General features: G+C 43.9%; 1 protein-coding gene across 4 annotated transcripts in view; it reads right to left on the bottom strand.

Annotated features, from left to right (window-relative positions):
- Positions 1 to 702: 702 nt before the first annotated feature.
- Positions 703 to 24,955, bottom strand: part of SKI (SKI proto-oncogene) — a 139,325-nt gene continuing 115,072 nt past the window's right edge. Inside the window, exons 2-7 of one of the 4 annotated variants that reach the window (XM_006265114.4) lie at positions 16,463 to 16,588; positions 15,798 to 15,913; positions 14,139 to 14,410; positions 12,758 to 13,059; positions 10,054 to 10,284; positions 703 to 5,600 (exon numbers count right to left, since the gene is read on the bottom strand). In XM_006265114.4, the coding sequence (XP_006265176.1) occupies positions 5,412 to 5,600; positions 10,054 to 10,284; positions 12,758 to 13,059; positions 14,139 to 14,410; positions 15,798 to 15,913; positions 16,463 to 16,588 (1,236 nt within the window). In that variant the 3' untranslated portion in view covers positions 703 to 5,411. The remainder of the gene's footprint in view (positions 5,601 to 10,053; positions 10,285 to 12,757; positions 13,060 to 14,138; positions 14,411 to 15,797; positions 15,914 to 16,462; positions 16,589 to 24,955) is intronic. The other 3 variants (XM_006265116.4, XM_006265115.4, XM_006265117.4) reach the window with 3 other exon arrangements.

Below are 24,955 nucleotides of genomic sequence, written 5' to 3'. Positions count from 1 at the left end.
TTCTTTCACTGAACATATTCCCTGACCCCATTATGCCTCTCAGACTCGTCTCAAATCTTTCAAGTGCCTTGTCTCCTGGCCTTTCCCGTCCTATATTGTCCTGACCAAAAGATGGCTTGTCCTTTCTCTTGATCTTGATTTTCATCCTAGATTCTCACACCTGTCCTGAGTCCAATTTATTACTTTGGGGAAATCTACTGTTTCTGAATATATATCTTGTTCCTATATAAATCAACGGATTTTTTTGTTATCATTATTTTGTCTGACTCCAAACTAAGGATTATTCACATGGCAGAATGAGAAGAACGGTCATCTCAGTAAATATTCCCATGTGTAAGCTCTTCAGGACAAGGACCGTCTTTTTATGCATTTCACAGCACCGAGTGTGCTGGGCCCTCATTTTGACTGGAGCATTTGTCATGATCATAATAGAAACAGAGAGGCCTACGTAGGGAGGAAGAACTCGAGTGTTATATAGATTCAGATCTTGTGCAGGTTCTCTGCTAGTATTTCCCTGTTGTTTTCTAAAGAGAAGTTGCCCTAGCCTAAATAGTTCCTGATCTATCTATTCTGCATGTGTTTGTGAGCCTGTTCAGCATGTGCTGAAATCCAGGCCCCTTTAAAGCTTCTTAAGTTAGCCAGTCTCAAATGCTGAGGCCACAATTTCAAATACTGAGAAATGGAAAGAATGTAGCATATCTATTTTTTCTGGACAAACAATTTTATTTTAGGTAATGCGTCTATACACTGTACATTCAGTCACTGTGGTATATAAGCATAGCTATTTTCATACATAATCTCATAAAGTCCTTTATTTTACAATATTATCTGTTTCAGGGGTCGGGGATGTGGAAAAGGGGGTGTAAAAGGACTATCAAGGTACACAGCGAAATAGATAAATATGCCAAGCTTTTTTCTTATTTTTTTTAAATCAGGCATTTATAAACAAGAAAGCATACATTACTTACATAAAAATAGTTCTAGGAGAGTAGAGTAAGTCATAATATTGTAATTAGCAGCAGCATAGGAGAGACCAGGATAACAAAAATGTGCTGAAATGCTATTGGCTATTATAAATGTAGAGATTTTTTCCTCAATTGAAAAAATGTCATTTTTGTGAATTCTTTTGCTAAAAAAAAATCCCAACAAACAAAACTTCCCTCTAAACATATGGACTGATGGGGGAAAAAAATCAACCTTTTTTATAATAAAATATTTTACAATGCAAATAAGGACAAATAAAATGCAAATGATGGAGAAAAGTTAACCCACATTTTAACTTGCAAAATTTTTTTTTGTGTTTTTGTTTTGCTTTTTCCTAACAGACGGCAAATGTTTTTCTTAGTTAAAAACACAACTCATAAAACAAGACAACTACCAGGTAAGAAAGTTTTGAAAAAGTAAACACCATATACACTTATAATACAACAGTGTAAAATGAAAAAAAGTATTTACATGTTGAATTTACTTTTTTTTTTTACATTGGCTAGTTCTGTTTCAAAAGCAGAATATTATGTATACTAGTTAGCTGCTCCATAGATATGAATGTTATTGCTGTTGGTTTTTTTTCCCTTCGTTAAATCTTCTTTCAATAAGAAACAGTGAGTAATTAAACTGAATATACAATTATCTAGCTAATATACTTTTAAGTACAGGGAGAGTCAACAGCCTATATAAAACACCTCTTCTCCCTTCTTAAATTCTTAAAGGAAACTAAACAGCAGATGCAATGAGAGAGGATGCAGTGTTGCAGTTTCTACACCCCCTGCAGACCTGGGTGCAAATGGAATGCAGCAGTGGCCCAGTAACAGGTAAGAGTGATTCCATCTCGAAGGGCTAATGTAACTGTTTTAGTGCAATGCAATGGCGCATACATAGAAATTACACACAGAACTCCCTCACCTGGAGGGACCATTACAGAAGCTTCTCCGGCAAGTGTTACCAGCATTGTTAATTGTATGGTCTTGAACATATTCAGATATCCCCTTTCTCAGATTTGTTAATTTATAATTCCTACCCAGGAATTCTGACCTAAAAAAAAATCTGGCATGCTCTCCTGAGATGTCATGATACTCCTGTTTGCTCAATGAAAAATGCCTTTTGGAAAGACATAAAATAATTGAAAATCAAATCCCATCATCCATAATTCTCCTATCAGTTGCTGGTGTAGATAGTTTGTTCTCATGGTCTTGCATCCTTCTTTAAATTTCATTTCTTCTTGCTAACTTTAAACCCCAATTCAGAATGCCTTTGCAGGAGATAATTTTCTCTTAAATTAAAACTATTTAGCACTTGGCACTACCTTGAAACATGGTTAAGTTCAGCACTAGAGGCTATACTCAACAAATATACCATAATGCATATCAAATGAAAAATCAGAACTTTGCAAACAAAGTTTGCATTTTCAGTAGTGAATTTTCTTCCATGCAAATCTTGTCCCAGTTCAGGGGGAAAGTGACATGACTTGATGCTGTTTCTTGATAAAGCCACTCGCTATCTTATTTTTTCTTTCCCTAAAAAAATGCAGAGCTCATTCAGTTTTAAGAAACAAAGATTTTATCCACAAAGAAGTTGTGTCAATGAATAAATATATGTTGCAGAAGTACAAGGATAAAACTAGATGATACGGTAAAGGTAAGAGGAGCTGATTTCCTGGATCAGACGGGTACAGATTTCAACATACTGTGGTGGGGGGGGTGTTGTTAAACAGTAAGGAAAGACTCATTCAGAGATTAGCCAAAAATAATTCAAAGAAGTCAGCATAGTAAAAAAGAAAAAAGACAAAGGTGTGTTCTATGTGTAATTTCTTGACATTGCGATGGAGCACTGCATAAGAGAGACCTTCTAAACATGCAATGCTAAAGCTAAAATTATTTAGTTTCCCTTGAAGAAATAACTGAAAAATATAGTTCTGGAAATCATAAGGCTGAGAACATGATACTGCATATCAAAATAAATCCTTTACATAAGACAGTAATAATGCCCATTAATGAATATACGTATGGCAGATTTTAATTCCATGCATATGATTTCTTTTAATAATTGCAGAAAAAAACATACAGAGAAGCAAAAAAAAAACAAAACAAAACAAAAAACCCATCAAAAGTTCCCACATTAAGAAACCTGCATAAACATAATAATCACTGTTCCTTTTGCATTGCACTTTAGAAGAGGAGATCTGCACCTTAACTGGATCTCCAGCATCCCAAAACATACAAGGGCAAAGCCCCGTAGAAATGGACAGTTTTTAATTTCACATAATTTACTTGGTATAACAATATTTTTTTGCTCCCCATAGTTCTACATTGTCCTGGTAATTCAAATTCTTTCATATACCTTCTTTTTGTACCTAAAACATATATATGAACTTTACTTCCTGTTTAATGCTCACAGTTATAATGGTTATTATAATGGATTCAAGCAAACAGCTCTTGTTTAAAAAAAATCTTTTATTTCTCTAATGTACTGTAAGTAAATACTATAATTTTAGGATTGGCAGCCGCTTTTTGTCTACTGGGAAATAATTTTCAGGCTTACATAGTTTGCGTAAATGTCCAAAAGCAAATATAGATTACCAGAAATATGCTTCATTATAGAGAATAACTTCTGCGTACAATGATGTACAGGGTTCTTTTTAAGTTAAATAAGTGTCAGCATTTCCTGTACAAGATGCTAAAAGGAAAAATAAGCTGGAAGGCACGTCATCAGCCCCAGGTCCAATTTTCACCTTATTATGCCTTTAAGCTTGGCTGTACAATGAGAAGTGAGGTTTTTCTGTGCTAAACCATTTCCCTTGTTCAGTAAAGCATTGAATATATTTGATAAGTGCATTTGGGGCCCCAGTTACTACTGCTTTCCACCACCTGAGATGTACAGCCATGTAAAACAGGTGTAAAATGCAGCAACTAGTGTACTTGGTGAGGATGTCTCATTGAGTAGCATTTGACACCTGCTTTGTACTCACTTTGCACGGGTGTAAACAGTGACATGAAGTGCCAGGCTGTGGAGAAGTGGGCAGCTGTTTTTTATGTCTTTAAAGCGTGGAACAATCTAGAATGATCAACTTGTAAACTTCATAACCACAGAATAAAACGCAGAGGAAGATTTTGACAAAGTGCAGTTCCTTTAAAAATAAGACAGTGATGGCATGCTGCATTTTTATTCCTGGGCTGCGGCTTGGATCCCAAAATTAAAGTAATTTCTGTTGTTTGTTTGTTTTTTAAATAAGATGTAGCCTTATTCACAGCAGCAAGAGTTAATTTTCTTGTATCTGATAAGTATAATGTTGCACTTTCCTCGGGCACAGTAATTCTGACAGATGATTCTGAATAAGTAGATAAATACTGAATTTATGAAAGATGGTGTAATAAAGATGAGTTCTTCAGAAAACTGAAAGCTGAAGTAAAGATTTCAGAATGACTTCAAAATACGTGTCTTTTTTTTTTGCTTATTCTTTCAACCAACCTGACAGTTCATTCACTTTCTTCCTTTCTTCCTGCCATTCTCTTCCTAGAACAGAGGTGCTCTTGGATGAAGCAAGTCTTTTGAGCACAGCAGTTAACAACAGACGTCTTTAAAATTATGGCATCATTTACAAAACACTGAAGTCAATAAGGCTGGGTTTCATATCTCTCTAGCATACACCTCCCCCCACCCCCCTACACACACACTCCCCACCCCTCCATCTTCCTTTCTTCCTGGGTTTAGCACAGGAAAATGAAGATCCTTTTTACTAAGAAAAAAAATCAACTTTGAAAAGCACTCTGAAATTCTCATACGACCACGTGACAGGGTTAAAACGGTGATGGCTTCCTAAACGGGTGGAAAATTGCTGATGAAATGGCAACATCACCAGAGGGCTTCTACATTAAGAATCCCAAAGCCTGTAACAAGTCATTTAAAAATTGTGCATCAAGGGGTTTTTGTTTTGCTTTTAAAGTTTCGTTACAAAAATCTCATTAATAGTTTTAATACCAAGTCTGTATGATGTAATAATTTTAAATAGCTTATAACAAAAGTTTGTTTGTCTTTTTAAGTGTTCCAGAAGGGCAACATAAAAAAGCACTGCCATGCTTGCTTTCCTTTTACTCTGATTTAAGTTGGATGATGCTGCTTGCTTGAAGTCTGCCAGTAGAAAATTTGCTGTGGACTCAAAAGTTTTAGTTTATAAACACTTTGTGTGTTATAGGCACAGTAAGATGTTGTGCTATATGGATTGAAAAAGAGGCGTAATTCAGTGCTTCTGTTGTAAAGAGTAACATTTGCCCTCCAACTAATAAAGTCCGTATTTATGGATGTGTGCGGAGATGCGCACACCTACTCACACATGCACTTACACGCACACCCCACGCATCCTCCCTTACTGTGCATATACGTCATTCTGTATGTGTATTAGACAATGTGGTGTTTTCTTAGTTCTCAATGTTGTTTGTTGTGTTTTCACTGCTGGGTTGATTGCTTGATTTAGGCCACAGCTGTTCCTGAAGTTCCTTGACCACTTTTTCCAAGTGTTCCCGAGCCTCTCTCTCATGTAGCAGGTCAGCTCGGAGCTGCTCCCTATCAGCCTCTGCATGCTGAAGCTTAACTTGTAGGTCCTCGATCTAGAGGAAAGCACATAAGAAACAAGATTGTAGTACTGTGACTGTGGATTCAAACAAGTACTAGATAATTTGGGGCCTGATAACTATGCGAGTAGTTTATACAAACAGAAGAAGAACAAAGTACAGGCAGTCCTCAACTTACAATGTTTTGCACTTACAACGTTAATAAATTGACACCCTGTTTCAACTTTCTGACGTCAGTTTTGACTTTACAACTCTTGATCGGATGCCATGCCACACCAGCGAACAAGTTCGCTGCATTGCTCATCTCCCTGGAGAACATCTGTCCAAACTTCCTTGGACACTTGCTTTAAGAAAGCAGACAAGACTCCAAAAAAACTTGCAGCCAAGACTCCTGAGAAGACTCCAGCCAAGAACTCTTCAAAAAGTCGAACCGAGAGCCCTTCAAAACGTCCAGCAAAGTCACCTCAAAGAAGTCCTTCCAAATCAATATGATTGCAATTTATAATGTAGCTATATTACTCATCTATAATTGATTGAATACAAAATTCTGGGGTATTTTTGGTGAAAATAAAGTATCAGGCCTTGGTTCAGGAACCAATCCCCCATTTATAACATTGTTTCTTACGAGAAAATTGGTTCCAAGTTACGTTTGGACTTAAGACATAGTTTTCAGGAACCAATTGTGTCGTAAATCCGAGGACTGACTGTAACTTCTTGAGGAATTAAGGATCATTGGTCAGGTAAAGAAGGTATTTTTCCCCGGTACAGGCAAACAAGAGGCCAAGTAGATTAATGGGAGCTGTTCCTTTTCACAGCATTTCAATATTAGATGCTGCTGGAGATCAAATACTAAGTGTGATGGGCCAGTGGTCTGATATGAATCACAGAGTCTTTAAGTACTTAACTGAAGTCCCAGCTAAGGCAGCTCTTGAGTCATTAAACTTTGAGGTAGGTAGCAATTCCATTTTGTAACGGCCTGCTAAATAATTCCCCCAAGCCGAAGTGATTAATTTCCATGCATTTTAGAAGACTTATTAGTGTGATTGTCCAAAGATGCATTCTTACTGGCCAGCTGGGCCCTTTAGACAGTCACAGCTGTGTCCCAGCACACAAGAAAGACAACTGTGATCTCTTCTTGCATGTAAGAATCCAAACACCTTCTACGTTTAGAGCAAGGGGCTGCGAGGGTAGGAAGACTATGCCAGTTAAGCACTCTGTGGGGATGGGAAGGGAGGAAGAGAGAAGTAAGAGGATGGAGGCATGAGAAGTATTGAACAAGACTGAAAGCTGAACTGGCAGCTATTCAAATTCTTTTCTTTTTTTGAATGGAGGGAGAATCACAATTGATGGCTGGACTGTAGACTGATGCTGAAAAGACAGCTAGGCTTCTATGGACAGGAGTGGATCCAAACAGCCCTAGGAACCTGACACAACCAGTTAAGACCTAATAGAAGTGGAGGGGCTCTATTCAAAATCCAGGATCCAGGGCTTGCTGGTTATTCTGCAATGGGAACATGGAGGAATGTACAGTAGTTTCAGAAAGCAAGCACTTGCTGAAGGACACTGTCTGCGTTCCCGGGAAGGTCATTTGAACATCCTCAGCTCTCCCTTGGGCTCCGGGAGGAACCCAGGACTTTGCAGACTCATTCCTTTGTTCTATCTGACTCCACAGCCAGCAAGTGGAAGGAAAAGGGGACTACACTGGCTTGTAAAATGTAAAGGGACAAGTATAATACAAGGCTGGCAGCATCCCCACTTGACAGAGGCAAAATAATAGCTTTCTGGGGCCAAAACAAAGTGTATCTTTGAACACCAGGTCTGAATGTGGTCCTTCGCACTGGGATAAGAATATGTAAGACTCAATTTGAAAGGACCTTCAATAGGAGTTAGGTGCCTAACAATCTTGGGCTTCTATTGAAAAATCCAGCCCTGCATTTATAGTCTGATCTTTTCTCATGCTTGTTTTGATGCTATTTTTCTGAAGACCAAACCTAGCAATAGAACTGTGGTTTATTTAAAAACAGTAAACCAAGAATATGCAGATACACACAAACTTCCTGTGCATGTTTGGCAGCTAAGAGTTAATGTCAAAGGACAGAGAGTTACAATTTGCTTGGGTTGTTCCTAAGTGGGGTTGATTTGTTGATGGATCTTAAACTCCCGAGGCACTTTTGGAAACCCCACCTGAGGGCTCCCGACATTTTGGAATCTTGTGAGCCTTGATGCTGAACTTATCTTAAAAAAAGAAAAGGCCCACTACCACAGGGGAAGAAAATGTGGATGTCATAACATTGTCAGGTCAAAGCAGGGGAGGAACACACCTGCAGATCTGCAAGGTTCAAGCTGGCAAGGGAAGAGTTTATTTGTCTGCACTGGCTGTTGCTTTGTTTCTTTGCTAAAGTGGAAGTCAACTGCAGGTAACACCCTGTGCAACAGCTCTCAGTCTACTTCTGTTTAGTCTGGACACTTCTTATCAGTGAGACATCCCGTGATGCTAGGGAGGAAGCCCGCATCATTTCCTGCTTCCGGTCTCCTGGTTAGACATGTCTCAGAGCAGTATAAGTGAACCACTCCCCTTCCCGTTATTGAGAGCGTGGGTTAGGAGAATTTCAGGGGTTGTTGCTTTTTCTTTTTATAAAGTAACTCTTTAAAGGCTGGCAGTTAAGCTTCTGGGGGCATGACCAGCAATCCAGCTTCACATGGACCACACACACACACACACACACACACACACTGAATTTAACAACACACATTTAATAACTAAGCTGTTAGGTGTGGTCTGAAGGGACCTCTTTAAGATAAGTTCAGATATGTCAGTACAGGGCCTGTGAGAGAAATTTGGGGACCCAGTATGTCCCGATAGAGGGGATCCAGCTCCAATACTGGAATAGGAATTAGAGAGTGACCTGATTTTGGGAGGCCCCTGAGCTTGGGGCCCCAGTATAACTGCATCCTCCCTGTTGCCCCAATCTTATAGGCCCTGTGTCAATAGACAACCTTAGCTGTCTGGTAGTTGATAAGTTGCATGTCTCTTCTCTGTACGGGCCTACATTTAACCAAGATCACTGGTTGCTTTCTGGCTTTGGAAAGGGAGTTAGTGAGAAGGGATGCACTCTAGCAGAAAGGAGGCAGGCTTGCTCACAGTGAATCTGCCCTGTCTCCCCATGATCAGAAAACTTAAATTTGCCACTTTTTAACCAGACTTGGCATGATGACCACTGAAGGCAGTGGGAGGCAGAGGGAAATGAAGGAGGGGGCAGGTCAGAGTAAAAGCTAGAGGAGGGCAAATGAGGTGAGGGAAGGAATTAGCCCTGGGAAGGTGCGCTGCTCGGGGGCCCTATGGAGCGGGGTGAAGTTGTGAGGGGGTTAATGAGGGATATGGAGCCTTGTTCTTTTATGCAGAGGTAGTTTTGGAGTAACTGGGTTGTTTTAATGGGAGGAGGGCAGGGGAGGGCCACATACTAGTTTGTCACACAAATCCAGGCAGGTGCCATTGAGCTCTCAGCTCAGCCTGTTCTGCAGGGTCATTTCAGGGGACTTGAAGCAGTGAATGGCCTCGCCTTCCACGTGCCCTCCAGCACCAAGACACAACATGGTGGCTTAAGGGAACACAGACTGAACTCTTGCTCCACTTCGCTTGGGAAGTTTTAACATTTCATTAGAAGAGCATCTAGCGAGGATGGGGCAGGGTGAGGGTAGTGGTAGTCAATTTATAGGCATACAGATATGAGATGTTGGCAGAGAAACAGTCCCACCCTCCCAGGACTTCTGCAGAAATTACTTCTCAAGCGTTTTCATTTTCTTAGACGTGCTTGTTTTCTTATTGTTCTAAGGCACATATAGAGCAATGCCCTTCCAGTGCAGCAGTCTGCCCATGTTTGGGCCTTAGCTCCTCCTTTCCAACTGAATCTGCAGTTCCTTTAGATCTAATTTAATCTCCATGGAAATCCAATTAGGGAAAGTGACTTTGCCTAATATTCATACTGGGTGAAATCCACTACCATGCACAGGGATGGCATGTGGCCTACAAGAGCTGTAGTGGGACTGAAATGATGCTAACTGATGAGTTGGCCCTCTTTACAATGTGCATTTCAGCTGACGTGGATTACTAGCATCAAGACCCAGTCTGTGCTTGGCTGTATGTGCTACAGGGGCTCGTGCCTGATAAGAAGGATGGTGTTCTGCTTCAGGTCCTGGGCTGGAGCTTAGAGTTTGTTTTGCAGTACTAGCTTTCCTGTTTGATTGCGAGGCATTCAGTCCCTCTGTGCCTCTTTTTCCCATCTTGAAAATGGGAGTGACAGTTCTTCCTCACTTCATGGGAGTACTCTGTAGCCCAGATACCTATAAAGATAGGTTTCAGCTATATAAACCAAGAGTATCTCTTGCACTAATCAAGCATTTAGCCTGAGGAGGGGTACTACTGCAATTAGTCCTAGAAACTGGAAAGGAGACAAGTTGCTAATCCATCAGTTGCGAGGTCTGATCTTACCTGGGCAGAGTACTTGGCCCGCAGTCTGCCTGCTTCGCATCCCTTGTCACAAACCCGGATCTGGCGGGCTTGCTCCAGTTCCCGCTTTAGCCGTATCCGTGACTCGTTGGCTTCTTTCATTTTTTTCTCATTCTCTGCTCTGAGGCGTTCAATCTCTTTCCTCAAGTTGCGCTTTGCTTCTGTCGCTTCTCTCAACTTCTCCTTCTTTGCCACACGCAGAAACTCCAGCTCCTGGAAAGTACGAGCAGGTACAGAGACTAATGAGACCAAGGCAGGCTCATACAAGAGTACAAGCAAGGAAGGGAAAGTGACAGAGAGATGGATCCAAACCAGAATGCCAGACTCAAACTCCACTGGGAGGTTTTACTGGTCGGAGAGCCTGAGCCTGAAACCTGACCCTGGGTTTGAATTTGCAAAAGTTCCATCCACTGGAACAAGCCAAAATCCTGAGGTGAAGCACCATTCGCTCTGGGCTTTTAAAAAGCCAGGCCACATCCAAACTTTGCATCTACTATCATGCAAAAGAGGACAGGACAGTGTCCAAGTTTGAATAGAAGCTAGCAGTGGAGGTACCAACAGTTTAACAACATGCACTATGCTGGCCAAAACATCTCAGAACAGAAGTCAAATGAACCAATGCTAACGGCTGTCCATTAACTATAGAAACTAAACTGAGGCAGCACGAAGTTAAGACAGGTGCTGTCTGGATGGTCCTTTATGAAAATCAGAGCTGGTCAAGGAAGTGTTGCTAATTTACTAATGAAATCAACAAATAGTTTTGATTTATCTACTAAGAAGATACTTGCGATGAAAGACCAAAAATGAGTGAGTTTTTCTTTCTCATGCTAAGCAGTTCTGCTTTATTATCTGTGTTCGTGTGCAGCCCTGGGGCTCCTGGCAATGAGCCAAAAGACCACTCTGTTACATTTAGGAAACCCCTTTTCTAAAAGCTAAGCTTTGTCCAGACTGTGCTGCCCTCTAAAATCTATCCCTCTGCTGCCATCCAAATCCTTAGCATGAAAACTCAAACCCAAGTAAGAGCCATTAAATAAAATTAATAAAAGCACGGAAACAAATACAGCGAGGCGACAAATAAAGGGGGGGGGAAGACATGTACGCCTGCGCACCTATTACTTGTGCTTCTGTTTAGAAGTCATGGCTTGCTCAGTGACTGGGTTTTTCAAAGGGTTAAATTGGATGAACTATGATAGAACTTTTTTTTCCAGCATCAGCAGCATTTCCGCTCTGCCAGAGTCAAACCCTCACAGTAACAGGCTTCTGTTAAGTAACACACTGCTGTCAGGTCATGGGAAATTCACTCCTTTGACAATCTCACTTCCCAGCCAGGCCATTGTTAGCTCAACCTCAGCAATGGGGGTAGTAAGTACTTTCTGTGTATGTGGAATTGGAAAACCACAGCTGCCAAAATGGAAACTGATGGTCAGGCATCATCCTCTCTGTGTACATTGCAGTCTTGCTTGATTAATTCCATAAAGCTCAACTCTTGATGTGAACTTCTTGTTCAATGCATAACTGGCTTCATTGAAATACAAGGAAACCAAGTGGCTGTCCCCAAGGTCCCAAACTGAGTGAGCAGCTTGAGTTAAATAAAACAGCTGGACCTCCCTTCCCTCTGGACCACGTGCTACAACCGAGACAGCATGTCAGTAGCCTGCAAAAGTGCACCCAATGCCATGGATACAGCTTTGGTTCAAAATATTCTGAGGAGTCATCCAGGCATTTGGTAGCATCTCTCTCTAACTTGCATTCCTTCTGGTGGGAAACTGGTAGAGCACCTAGGTTTAATACTGTTTTCTAACCACGCAAAGCTTTAGTGCAAGCAGATCACATGTCTACCTGGAGCCCATCCCCAAAACCCTGGTGTCTGCTGGCTAACAGGACAACCCTTACCCACTTTTGGCCAAGAGTCTGTTTCATCTACTCCTGGCTGTCTGCTAAATATGATTATACCTTATTGTAACAAAGTAGGTTCCTGGTCCATGGAGTGCAACGCGTTATTAACTGACTTAAGCTCCAAATACACTGCTTGAAGAAGAGAGTGAAAGGCTCCCCTTGCCTCTCTGTGCAGCCACTGTCATTATGCCACCTGCTGCCATTGGCACCCAATCACCTTGCATAAGAGGCCTGCACAAATTAGGAGGGAAAGGCTTTCCACTGATGAAACAGCAGGTTGTGTTCACTATAGGTCATCCTGCAGGGCTTGGCATGTGCAAAATGTGGAGGAAGCTCAATACAGACTGGAGCACTCAACTTCTCACCACATCTTGGCTCTCTTGCTAAGTGTCTCTGTGCCCTGGTGATACCTGCCTGGGCTGGATAGCAGAGGGATTTTACATATTTTACAGTGCCATAAATAAGACAATCCTTCAGTGAGAGATTTTTGCTCTGAGAGGCTGGGAAAGCTTCCCAGTGCCACAAAAAATCTCTGATTTTGGGTTAAAAAAAAAGAACAAGAAAAAGGGTGGGGTGGATTCAGTTTCTTAAGCAGGAATGGGTGGTGGGTCTCAAAACATAAAAACCCCTTCTCCTGCATAACCTGGCCTCCAAGTTGTGTTTAGAATCAGAGCTCCTGTGAATGGTACTGCCACTGTGGGAAGACCAGATAAGTATTTTTAACGCAGAACTAGCTGACTCGTTCGGAGATCTGCAGACAATGACAATAAGAAGCTATTTTGCATTTTACCTGGTGTAGGCTGCGTTTAGCCTGCAACGCAGCATTTAGTTTCTCCTCCTGCTTAACTCTCATTTTAACAACTTCATGAAGGAATTTCTCTTTGGCTTCTTTAGTGTCCAGGCCACTGTCCAGAGCTTGCCGTAGGTGCTCCAGTTCAGCTTCCAATCCACTGCTGTGAGAGTCAGCATGGGTTGCAACCTCAAAAGAGTTGCTGGCTGTGGCTGGGGGTTGCATTCCCGGTGAGCTCATGTCCTTTGCAGAGCTGGATGAAGTGAAGGATGGGGAGGAGAGCGAGGACAGAGAGGAGGTAACTAAAAATAAAACCAAAAACATCCAAACATTAGTGAAAACTGTACTTAATTTCATAATGACATAACCTGAAATTAAAAAGCCTCTGAAAAGAGGAGCATCTCAATGTGCAAGTTACAAATAAAAAGGAAAGGAATATTTTATATGCTGATATCTGAGGTAGGACAAAAATACAAACCACTTCCAAGTCCAAGGTTACAACTTGGCTTCCAGCAAGGGCAATGGGAATTTTGCCTGCTCGGGGACTTTGGGGTTTAGCCAACCAGGCTTTTAACTGCATGCAAATTCTCTGCACTCCCCGGTCAGAAAACCTTGCCAAAGCATTGGGGAGAATTGGATGAGGAAGTCCCATTATTCTCTGTGGATGAAGTTCACTCACGTAACGCACTACAGCATAAACTCTGTACACAGATTAAGGACTGATCCTCCACCCGCTGAAGCCAATGGCAAAGCTTTCATTGACTTGAATGGGACACTCAATGCCTCAACCCTCATGACGGGAATGAAGTGGAACTTGACATATATAACTGAGTGAAATTCAGGGAACCAACACAGATGTAGCAGTTGTGTGCCTGAGGCCCTGGATGCCAAACTGCAGATCTGCCACTCAGGGCCATGTTTTCCTTCTGAACCAGAATTGCACAGTCGACACCATGCGCAAGCTGGCATTTTACGGGCCAAACATCTCCCTCCACGTGGAAGTAAACACCAGGCCAGGTTTTGAGGGCAGTTCCTGGATCAGCTAGCAAAGCACCACAGGTTTTCTATTCAAATGTCATGCTGTACTTATCCGCACAGCTCCTTACCCAGTTCAGTGCCGTGGATTCAGGTTTTGTGGAAGCCCTCGAGGCATGGGCTTTTTAGGGGTACGCCTCCAGTAAAAATGTCACCCGCAAGTTTGTAGGTGTTAATTTCCTGTTTTTCATTATTGTGTAAGACTGGGCTTTTCCTAGGTACCCAAGGCAGTTATGTCGGTTCTCAGTGACATGAATCAAAATGGGGTTGAGCACCTTTGGGATCTTGTGGAAAACTCCACCCAAGATTACTGAGGGGGGGAAAATGAAAGGCAAGTGCAACTCACACTTACATTCCTCTCTGGTCTCTACTTCAATTTCGGCTTCTGATTCCTTGTCCTCTTCGGTGGTGGTGACAGTGGCCACCGGCTCTGGAACTGCTGGGGTGTCTGCATGCAGCTTCCTTTTCCGGGGCTGGGCAGGGCTGTTCAGTGGCTCGTTGCTCCGTGACACCACTGTGGCACACGGGGAATTGCTTACAATCTTCTGTTGAGCAGGAGGCGCGAGTGCCACATTGGGAGCTACGGCACTCTCAAAACTTTTGTAGGAATAAAAACTGCTGAAAAAAAGGGAGAGGTAAAACATTTAGTTGTCTTGCCTTTAAAATGCCTCCTAATCAAAGTGTTATGCAAAAATGGCCAGGTCCTCAACTGACGTGACTCGGTGGATTTCTGCTGATTTCAACCTTCATTTACATCAGCTGAGGATCTGGTCTAATCTCTATACTGGTTAGGTGAGCCACAGTTCTGAATGCAGAGGAGAGATTTACAGATATACCCTCCTTTCAGTGTGGTGAACATTATCGTTTCAGTACTACATACGGTGCAAATACAAGAGAGGTTGGAGACTCAAGTCTCCAAAAAGTAAATCCTATTTTACGCTTATGTATCTGGCACTTTACTGATTTTTTCAAGATGTTGAGCTTTTACTTTTACCCACCCACAAATGTCTTGCAACCTTAGAGATTGCACATCCTGGAGAAAAGCCATGAGAGTGCAAACAATGTACTGCAGCATATAATTTATTTCTCCACATGGCAAGTATTTGAGTGCATATATATTAAATTACATCCAAAAAACATGTTAAAAGGCATCACTGTTGCAATGTCAAGCACTCTAAATTTAGGAAATGCCAGAATTAAGGCTGTCCATGTAACCTGAAGTCAGCTCCCCTGTATATATTCGGTATGACACAATCTTTAATTACACACTGAAGTTTCATTAAGCATGTACAAACTGAATTTTTTCAGAGGCTTCTGAACTGGTCAGATTTCTTCCAGGGACAGGAAATGGCACATTCTGACACAAGTGTTACTCCCAGCTAAATTCCAAGCCTGTTCAAGTTTCTCAACAAAACTGTTGAGCTTCCCCCCCCCCCTTTTTTTTTTAACATGAGCCAATGTATTTATGCATTTTCTAGAATCCCTTCTCAAAAACACCTGCATCTTTTTAGTTGAAACATGTCTGGAGGGAGCCATTAATTTAGCCTGAGGCAGACACCTCGCAGGAAGATTATTAGCCCGAACAGTTCAAATTTCACAAAGTTACCAGCAAATAAAAACAAGGAGTTAAAATGGAGTGTCAGACAACTTTAAGTATAGACACAAACGTTCCTGTGCTGTGCCTGTGTAGAGACCTGTGCATGAAAAGTAATAAAACTACAGAACGGAGAGCAAGTAACAACAAACACCTACACAGCAAAACCCAGGAAGGCTGGGGACCACCGTTCTGGATCATCTGCACAAAATCACTGTGCACCTTTGCACCATTGAATCAGCTCACAGAAAGACCTTTCATTTCAGTCTTTCATGGGACATCTCACTCATGAAAACCCACTAGCCATTGATACCAAGTCAAAGGAAATAACCCAGCAATCTGACAGACCTTTCTGGAAGAGAAAAGTCTGCAGCTGCCAACGTATCTCCCATTTGATTCATGTCTTCTTACCTGTCTCGCATCAACGTGGGAAGATGTGTTGAGAGGTCTTTCTCGTTTGTTGAAACAGCGGGGGACCAAGGCCGGAAAGCAGAGAGACGCTGACGGGGGTGGACGCAGCCAATGCTCTGTGAGGGAAGGAAAAGAAAAAGGAAAGACTTGAATGAAAATAGGTCAGCATTACCCATATCTTCTCTAAAAGTATAAACTGCAGTGGAGAGAGGCTGGGAGCGTGTGCGTACACATGCATGCATTCTGTTATCTCTAACCCAATTCCCAGGCCAGGTTGGCTTACTGGACTTAATTGCTTAGCAGCTTTCACTGGAAGAGCTGAATTGGATTAAATTTAAAATACTATACAGGCGGTGCTTGCCAATAAATAATATGTGGTTTGCAAGGGAACACACAAGGCTCCTGGGTCTTTCAGAATCCCTGTTCCTCCAAAGCATGAACAAACTGCTTGCTTTATCTCACAGCGAGGCCAGGGCTCAATGAGAGATGGCAGGAAAAATGGGAGGACAGGAAAACTCACTGCTCTTCAGGGAAATGAGGGAAGGTCTTAGATTTAGGAGGATTGGGCCAAAGTCATCCCTTGTCTTGCTCTACTGGCCTCAGTAGAAAGACACCAAGTACTGATTTTATCTGTCTACTTTGAACAAAACTGTGTTAAGAGTCACCTTGTTGGATGAATTGGACAAGGACCGTAACCAGCTGGACTGCTTTTCCTTCTCACTTGAATTTGGGGACTGAGAAGTAGAGTCATCTATTTTGGGTTTTTTGGAAGCAGGAGGATCCGAAGGGACCTAAAGGGAAGAGGAGGGAAAAAGGGCAGAAATTTAATAATTACTCTTTTCAGTAAATTTAGTGCCAGGATAAAAGGCAAAGCAAACTTGATTTTTAAAACAAATATTGATCTTTTCCGCGGCTTCTTTAAATGATCCGTCACAGCCACAAATGGAAGAGACAAAGGGACAGAGACAAATGTAAACCACAACACAATGCTGCCTTCATTCATTCATTAGAAATAGGAATGTCACAAAGTTTATGATACAAGGGCTAAAATGAAGCAGAAATATAATTGAGCCATTCACACCATGTTGCTGGGAGACATCTGCCTTTTTTATTATTAGTGTATGCAGAAAGGTGAGTTTTAATGTGGTTTCTGAATTGGAAAGTGTATTTTAAATGAGAACAGAGCAGACTTTGTTATTTTGTTTGCAATGGTTGTTATGCCGATGACTTCACTACCCCACAGCTGCAGTGGATTCTGGGGGCGCTGCCAAGAGCTGCTTTGCCTTTTCCACAAGTGGCTCAGCTTGGCCTATAAATCACCCTCAAGCATAAGAAAGCCCTTTGGCAAGCAGGACTCCTTTCCTTCAACACTGTGAAAGAATAAAATTCCTACAATCCCAGTGTGGCTTGCAAAAAAATTGGTAACTACTGGTTTAACTGGTACATTGGGGATACCAGTTTGAAGCTCAGCCAGCACAAACAACGCTATCAGGTGGGAGGGGAGAGGGCTCCGGACCTCATTTTGCATCAAGAGTACTAATAATAAAACAAGAACACACCAACTTTGTTTCTATTCCTTTCTTTCTTTCTGTAAGTTGGTAAACTCATTGGTTTTCCATAGTTGTGTCCAACGAGGCAGTAATTAAGGCAGCAGCACCATATGGCTACACCCAGTATTAATAACCTACACTTTCATAGAACTTCCCATCCTTTCATCTAACAGCACTTTAAACAGATGGGCAAGTATCATTGCCTTTCTTTTACAGACAAGGAAACTGAGGCACACAAGCAGTTAATGATATTTGGGTGTCCAATATGTGGCACTTTGAAGGGGCCTACTTGTCAGCGGGTGGTACGCAGCACTGTCTGGAAACGTCAAGCACCCGCATGCAGAGCCCTCCCTAAAGAGCACTCATTGTGGAGTGCTGTGGTTAAGTGATTGATCCAGAAGTCACACTAGGAGCAGGCAGAGCTGGGATAAAAATATGTCAAAAGACCCTCAGTCCCTTAGCCGTAACCACCCTCGCCAAACGTGTAGCTACGTTCCAATACCGAACACACTGCTTTGCCCACCTCAGTTTGGAGCTAGCTCTTGCAGAAAGGTACACGAGCAGTCTACTGTCTTTATGGGTGGCAGGGCAGCTTTGCAAAGCTGCAGCTCAAGCCAATGCCAGCTAATCTGGCAGCCTGCACTACTACGATGGCTTCCATGGCCCAATATGTGCTGTAATGTACCCAAAATGGGTACAGATCTCTTACTAAAGCAATCTCTGGCATGCGGGAGGCTGGGGCAGCTTTCATACGTAGCAGATGATGCAGAATGACATGGGTGTGCATACGTGTAACCATGAATACAAAATTAGCCCGTGCCAGTGCCGAACGCCAGCTTTGATTTGCAACGGCTTCTCTTGGCGCCGCTTCAGCGTTTCTCCATTTCTTTGCGTCCATTCTGAAATCAGCTGTGGCGCAGCCCCCCTCGCATGTACCCTGCGAGGAAGGGGCATTGCTGAATGCCTAGCGCAGAAAGCACAGGACAGCGTGTTGGAAAAGGTTCACTTGTGCTTTCCGAGATACTCTCTGTGCAGAAGCGGTGACGGCATCAGAAAAGTATTTGGCAACTGACTGCCAATCCCAGCCCTATCCACTGGGGATGGTGAGCAATGTGGGGAGGGGAGCTGGGGAGGAGAGGGACCTGGAATGAAAAAGGCAACAGGTGGCAAGACTTAACATGGAGACCCGTCCCCTACCGGGAGACGGCTCTGCTCAGGCAGGGCTGGAGACAGCCACTCTGGGCCCTAAACTAAACACACAGAGATAATGCCATAATGGGATTTGTACCACAGGTCAAGTGTAAAAACAAACAGCGCTGGGGAAAGGGGAGGAAAGTGTCAAGTCTTAAAGGGGCTTGAGGGGAGAGATTTAACTCTGAACAATCTCATTTACATGTTTAAAGGGACAGCACCTCTCTTGCTTTTCCCCTCCTCACCCTTTCCTTTTTTTCTTAAAACCAAACTGACATCCAAGGCAGAGCTGCAAAAACTGGAATGGCCAAGGGAAAGTCTGCAACCCCTCGGTGCTGATCCGTTCCTTCGGGGGTGAGCTGCGTCAGGAAATCCCAGTTAAGGGTGAGGAAGGGGGGAAGCCTCCTGCCCCTCTGCCCTCTCTACAAAGGAAGTGATAGGGCTGGGGGAAGGGGGGAAGCAATATCATCTCCCGATATGTGGCAAGTTCACCTCCCTTGTACTGGCCACCCTTCTCCTGCCTTGCCCACTTGGATTACTCACTCTTCTGGGCACGAGCTACTTCTCAAGTGGCAGCAGCCCCATGCGTAATAGGCCTTGAGATACTGCTGTATCCTCCCTGCCTGTGACAATAAATGCTTTTATGAAATACTGAACTTAGTGCCAACAGCGTTCAGCAAGAAATCAGAACAAATTGTTGAAATCCAGAGAGCAGCGAGCTGCTGTGCCAGGCTGCATGCACCACTCAGCTGAGTGCTTCCTCTCATTACCTTCTTATCTGTCTGGGCACCCACTGAAAACATTTCCCCCCTCTTCACTAAGGTACTTTCATTCAAACTCTTCTGAAGCCTACAGTCTTTGCATGTCAAAAATGGCTCTGGCTTTTCAAACCTGTCCACCAGTGACCGGCCACACAATAGGCAGGTAATGCAGTCACCTGAGTCACAAAGCACGTTGTTGTATGCCTTTTATCCTAGTAGGAGATTTGTTTTGCAAAGCCGAGCCTTTGGATGAAAGAGGCGGAATCTAATCTTCTCATAACTACAAGGGAGCACAAACAACGACTCAAAACCTGGGAGCGAGGCTGTGGAAAATTACAAGGGAAAGCCCACAAACACCCCTGCAGTCTGGCCATACCAAAATGCAAATGTGCATGAAGAACAACCAACCCCCCCTCCATTTCCACGACGTTCACGGATTACACCCTACCCTCAGACAGACTCTCAGCTAATATCAACACTGACAAAATACCAATCTGTCACCTTCACCGTGACCACAGCTGCCAGCATGGCAAGACACAGCACAGCAGCGGATGATCATTCTTTCTGGCCTCAAATATATTACACAGACGCAATTACAAAATTAAAATACAAAATTAAAAGTCTGGAGCAACTTTAAAACACTCCTTTTTACCAGTTCTTATAAACAATCCACCTCCCAGGTTCTGGTAGGTGCTTAAGGAGCTAGAAACAGCTCTTTCCTTAACTTTTTCCCTTCGCCTGCATTGCACAAGACCAATGGTTTCTCGCTGTATAATTCATGTAAGTTGTATGAAGCTATTTGCTGCACTAAGGTCACTCATGAGACTAGTGCTATATAAGCAACCTCTTGTTATAAAGGAACTTTGTGGGAAGCTGACAGTTATTTGCTTTTTAACAAGCATTTGATTTTTGAAGAGAAGAATACAGAAAGAAAGAGAGGGGAAATGCTGGGCCTAGTATCCTTGCTGGCTCTCTTTAAACTCAAACTGAAATTAATCAGGTTAATTTGGATTCTGGCCAAATGGGATCACATCTGACATCGGGCCAAATTCACTAGCTTGATTAGGTATGGTATTAACAAAGCATGAGATCAATGGAGATGATTTCTGGCCCTCTGCTTCTCAGAAAAGACACCAACTCCTTCCTTAATGCCAAACAACAAAAACACTCAGCAGACAAGACAATATGTGGCAAGCCAGCGTGTCATGCACAGGTTCCTTTTTAAGGCAGCTTAGTGAGAAAATTTGGACCTCTGAGTACAAACCCATCCAGGCATTTGTGTGATCATTCGTGGGTGCTCTCTCTCGAGTTGCCAGGGCCGACAAACATCTTTCCCTCATCATGTTGCTCTCGTTTTTATCCTGTTTCCAGCTTTGCACATCTGGGCTGAGCAAGTGATTTTTGGTACCCAGGTTCCTTTATTCCCCAGAGGTTACGCTACATAGCGCAAGGAGTGCTGTGTGCATATAAGGCAGTTTATGATATCCGCTAGAGTAGTGGTTCGCACCTTTTTAGCCTCGAGGTATGCCTGGATAGACTCGCAGCACCCCTTAGAAAATGCCAGCTCTTAGTTCTCACTCTTTTTTTCGGACTCCAGAAAATAATAGAGCAGTTTTGTTGTTGCAAGGAACTCAGAAAGGCCACAACTATCGATTTCTATTTGAAATCTCTGGGTTTATCTTGTGAATCGTGCTTGCAAACCTAACAGTCCTAACATTGTGCGGCACCCTTGAAAAGATCTCAAGGCAACCCCGGGTGCAGTGGCACTGTGTTGAGAATCACTGCACTAGGGGATAAGCTAAGACCACTCGAGACAGGGCAGTACTTTCCTACCACGGGGAAGAACAACAGTGAAAGCCTCTTAGGTGCTGAAGCCTCTAGGAGGTGTAGGCAGTGCCACAACATGCTCGCTCTGGCCTGGGGTCCAACTTAATGTTTGATCCCCTCTTGCCTACAAAATCAGCTGTGTGCTACACGAATTCTGCCAATTCACACAGGGCGAATGATGGCAGCCCTGGAGTTTAATTTGCCTCCTTGGAAAAGAAAATGTTGTGTCCTATGCTGTTAGAGATGCTAAAGTAGCTGCCTAAAACAGGGGATGCTTGGGATCGTGTGCAAGGATGACGGTCACGGTCCCTAGCTAAGTGACAGAAACACATGAATTCGCCTGTCAGACCACAATTGACTGACCCAGCTCCTGTCTGTCATGGTATCCCCTAGCAGGCATTTCAGCAACCATAGAGAGGTTTGCCCGGTGTTAAGAAAAAAGGAAGATGGGCCAATGTGAACTTGGCTTTGATTTTGGGGATCAATGAGCTTGGAGCCAAGCAGGGCTGCACCTGCCTGGGAAATACGGGGCTTGGGAAGCAATTCCCAGAGCGGAAAAATCCATTCTTCCCCATTCGGCCCCAAATGTCCCCTTTGCTGCGTCTAATCCTAATCTGAGTTTCAGCCTCACGTTCACCTCAAATCCCAAAAGCCTAAAGCAGCCTCTGCTCTCCAGGTTAAATGGGGGAAACTCCTGTATGCCACCCAGGATTATTACCCTTTCCCAGGCTAGGTGTGAATGCAGCACCCCCATGGCTGGGAGAGCACGAGTGAGAAAAGAAAAACTTCAGGCTTTTGCTCTTTGAGTTCAGTGATGCAGGGCAAGCCTGGCCACTGTGGCTATTATTGTAGCTTTGAGAAGATCTGACAGGCTGGGAGCAGGTGCAGTGACCCACACTGCATGGGGTTACCAATTCATCTCTGCACAGAAACCAGGCAGTTAAAGGGACAGAGCACGCTCTGCGCACAGGCTCTCAGCAGGCCGACGGGATCCATCTATTCCCCAACCTTAACCCTGCCCTTTCAATGGATCTTAAAATAGACTAGGGACATGGGACCAGTATCAAGAGAAATTGCTTTATCTTGCCTGACTGGAAACGTCTTTCAAGGGCTAAACCCAGCTTCATCTGGCCACAGAGTCAAAAAGAGTGGGACTCGCCTTTCTGTCGTGTACCAGTCATCCCAGATCACTGCTCTGGTACAAGGGGAAGCCGGCTTCGCAGAGGAGGACAGTTTTCCACCTTGACTAGGCAATCTAAGCCCTACGTCAGCCTGCTGAGCTGAACCTCTGCTAAGTACAGATGAAAGGCTACTGTTGTGGCTGGGCGGCAGCCTCGAGCGTCGGCTCCTCAGGGGCCCTGTGCTTCTTGCCGCACAGCAGCCTAATAGGGGAAGAGAGCGGGGCCAAGCAGCCAGCTGGCCCCTTGGGTGGTTCCCTGATTGCTCCTGCCTGAGGCTGCCTCTCCGGGGTTAGGGCGCTGTAGAGCTGGCATCTGGGGCTGAGGGCCCCAGCAGAAGCTTTTGATGTTAACTCATCAGCCAGCAAACAAGCAAAATGCACGTGCAGAGGCAGGAACAGAACCAGCACACCCAGGTCCGACGTAGGAGCAGGCGCTGCTGAGCCACAGGCCTAAGCTGCAGCAGGGCTCTTCCTTTCCTGGCCCGTGACTCAGTGGCACAACGGGGAGGCTCCCCGAGACGGCGGGGAGCTGCTTGTTCCCCCTGGGCTCATTAAAGTTTTTACATTAGACCCTCCGTGGCTAAAAGCTAGTCCCAGCCCAGGTCAGAGGTCCAAACTCAGGGCCAGCTTCTTCATAGGCAAGGGCTACAACGCAACAATGATGCAGAGCTTCAAGTTGGGATTCTCTTTTCCTTTCCTAGGTTGCTCAGCAGTACACTCCAACACAGGGCTGTACCTAAAAGGTTTAGGCTTCTCCCCACACAATAATTTTGGATATGGAGGACTTGAAAAGGCAACACAGTAGACCAAGCCTTTTCACATTAACAAGCACTTCCTGTATGTGCATCTTTCTACACAGACAGGGTGAGTGCAGCAGACAGTCAAACCTATGTCTTATCTGTTTTGCAGGGGTGTAGATCAGGAGTTGGAGTCTCTGAAGTTACAACCGCATAAAACCAGCAAACTTAAAATCAGGGACAAGCCCATCAATCCATACATAGCCTGAAATTGCTGTGTTCAGGTTGCTGCTTTTGCAGCCAGTCTGCAAAAACCGAAGTTCAGTTATACCATGAGAAAGGGTGGAGCTTCCTGTTTCAGCAGCTATTCAGTCGGGGTGTGAAAATTAAATGAACTTCTCATTAAGGGCAGAAACCACAAGACCAGACGCCAGTCTGAGACCGTTTTGGTAAAACCTCAAAGACAGGCGTCTTGGGGGTTAGAAACGTGTCAGACACTGCCAGAGAAACATTCTTTAAAAATAAAGCAGCAAGCAGCTGAAGAATGACAATATGTATGCTGGCATCCAGTGGTATCCAAATGGGTGATCAGCAGTACAAGGCAAAGCTGTGATCCAGTTAAAGGTGCATGCCTTTGCAATGCTGTAGAAAAGAGCTGGCCTGCACCTGCGGCCACTCCAAAGGCCAGCGAAGTCAACAGTCTTTCGACTGACTTAGTGGATCCTGGCTCAAAATCTGTGAGCGACTAAAAACTAGTTGTAGGTGGGGAGGTCTGGGCCAAATGTACATTAAAAGCAATCACCTCCTCTCACTTTGCTCATTTATCCCAAGGCAACTTGTGATCTAGACACATAGCTGTGTCTTAGAGGGAGCTTGAAAGAGCTGCAAAGAAAGCGTAGCAGTCTGTTGGGCACAGTCATGCATGTATCTTAAGGCGAGAGCATGCCTTCATGTAACTCACTGCCAAGCTCGCAGGTAAGGAAAGGGGATTTAGGAGGGGCACTGAAGTGGGTCTCAGCACATCGGGGTTCAGTTCATTCTGCTGCTGACTTGCCATGAGATCCTGGGGAAAAGATCACTTAATGCAAACCCCAACTAAAAGCCAAAAGAGGCTCACACTCCCGAGTGCTGAGTGGGAAGGGAGGAGCTGGCTGTCACTTCTCATTTTCTGAAAAGAAGGACTTTGCTCTCTAAGTGCAGCCAGGCCACACTTCACCAGAACCAGCTTTCTTTTCTTTCTTTCTGGGTTTTTTTTAAATACCACTGCCACCCCCACCCCCTCTGCCCCCAGACAGAGAAATTCAGTAGCCAAAATGCAAAACCCCATGAGAGTTAGCTCTAATCTTCCTTTCCAGGCATTTACACTGTACTTGTTGCTGTGGTATCTGAGTGTGAAATGTAGCACAGAAGCGAGCTGCTTGTTTGACTCAGCAAACTGGGTGTTCACCCTTATCAGGATCAAGCTCCCAGCCCCTTGCTACTTACTGTAAGACTGCTGTGGAAAGGAGAGTAAGCGATCACATGTTATCACTGACTGTACCTTAAAGGGGCCCCCAGATGTCCGAATTTGTTTTGCCAGGAAAAAAAGGCCCTGGGAGCCTCTAAGATGCACAGTATGCAGCCAGATCTAGCCCAAAGAAAGGCCATGAGTGTTCAACCCCAACTGGGAAACAAGAATATTTTAAGAACTCATCCTTTCATCACCTTTGCACTAATTAAAACAGGGGTGTCAAAGATATGTCCTGCGGGTCACATCCAGCCTGTGAGGCCCTATCATTCAGCTCCTGGTGCTGTCTCTAGGCCCGGTGTGCACAGAATCCACCCCACACGCAGGGTTTGGGACATGCGCTGCACGTGCACTACACTGCAGCCAGTCCAGGATGCATGCTGCATGGGGTGCCTGCTCCAGCTG

Source organism: Alligator mississippiensis, chromosome 13, assembly GCF_030867095.1.
Source record: "Alligator mississippiensis isolate rAllMis1 chromosome 13, rAllMis1, whole genome shotgun sequence".
Classification (NCBI taxonomy): Eukaryota; Metazoa; Chordata; order Crocodylia; family Alligatoridae; genus Alligator; species Alligator mississippiensis.
Note: the sequence above shows the minus strand (reverse complement) of the source record. Positions and strands in the feature narration are given on the sequence as shown.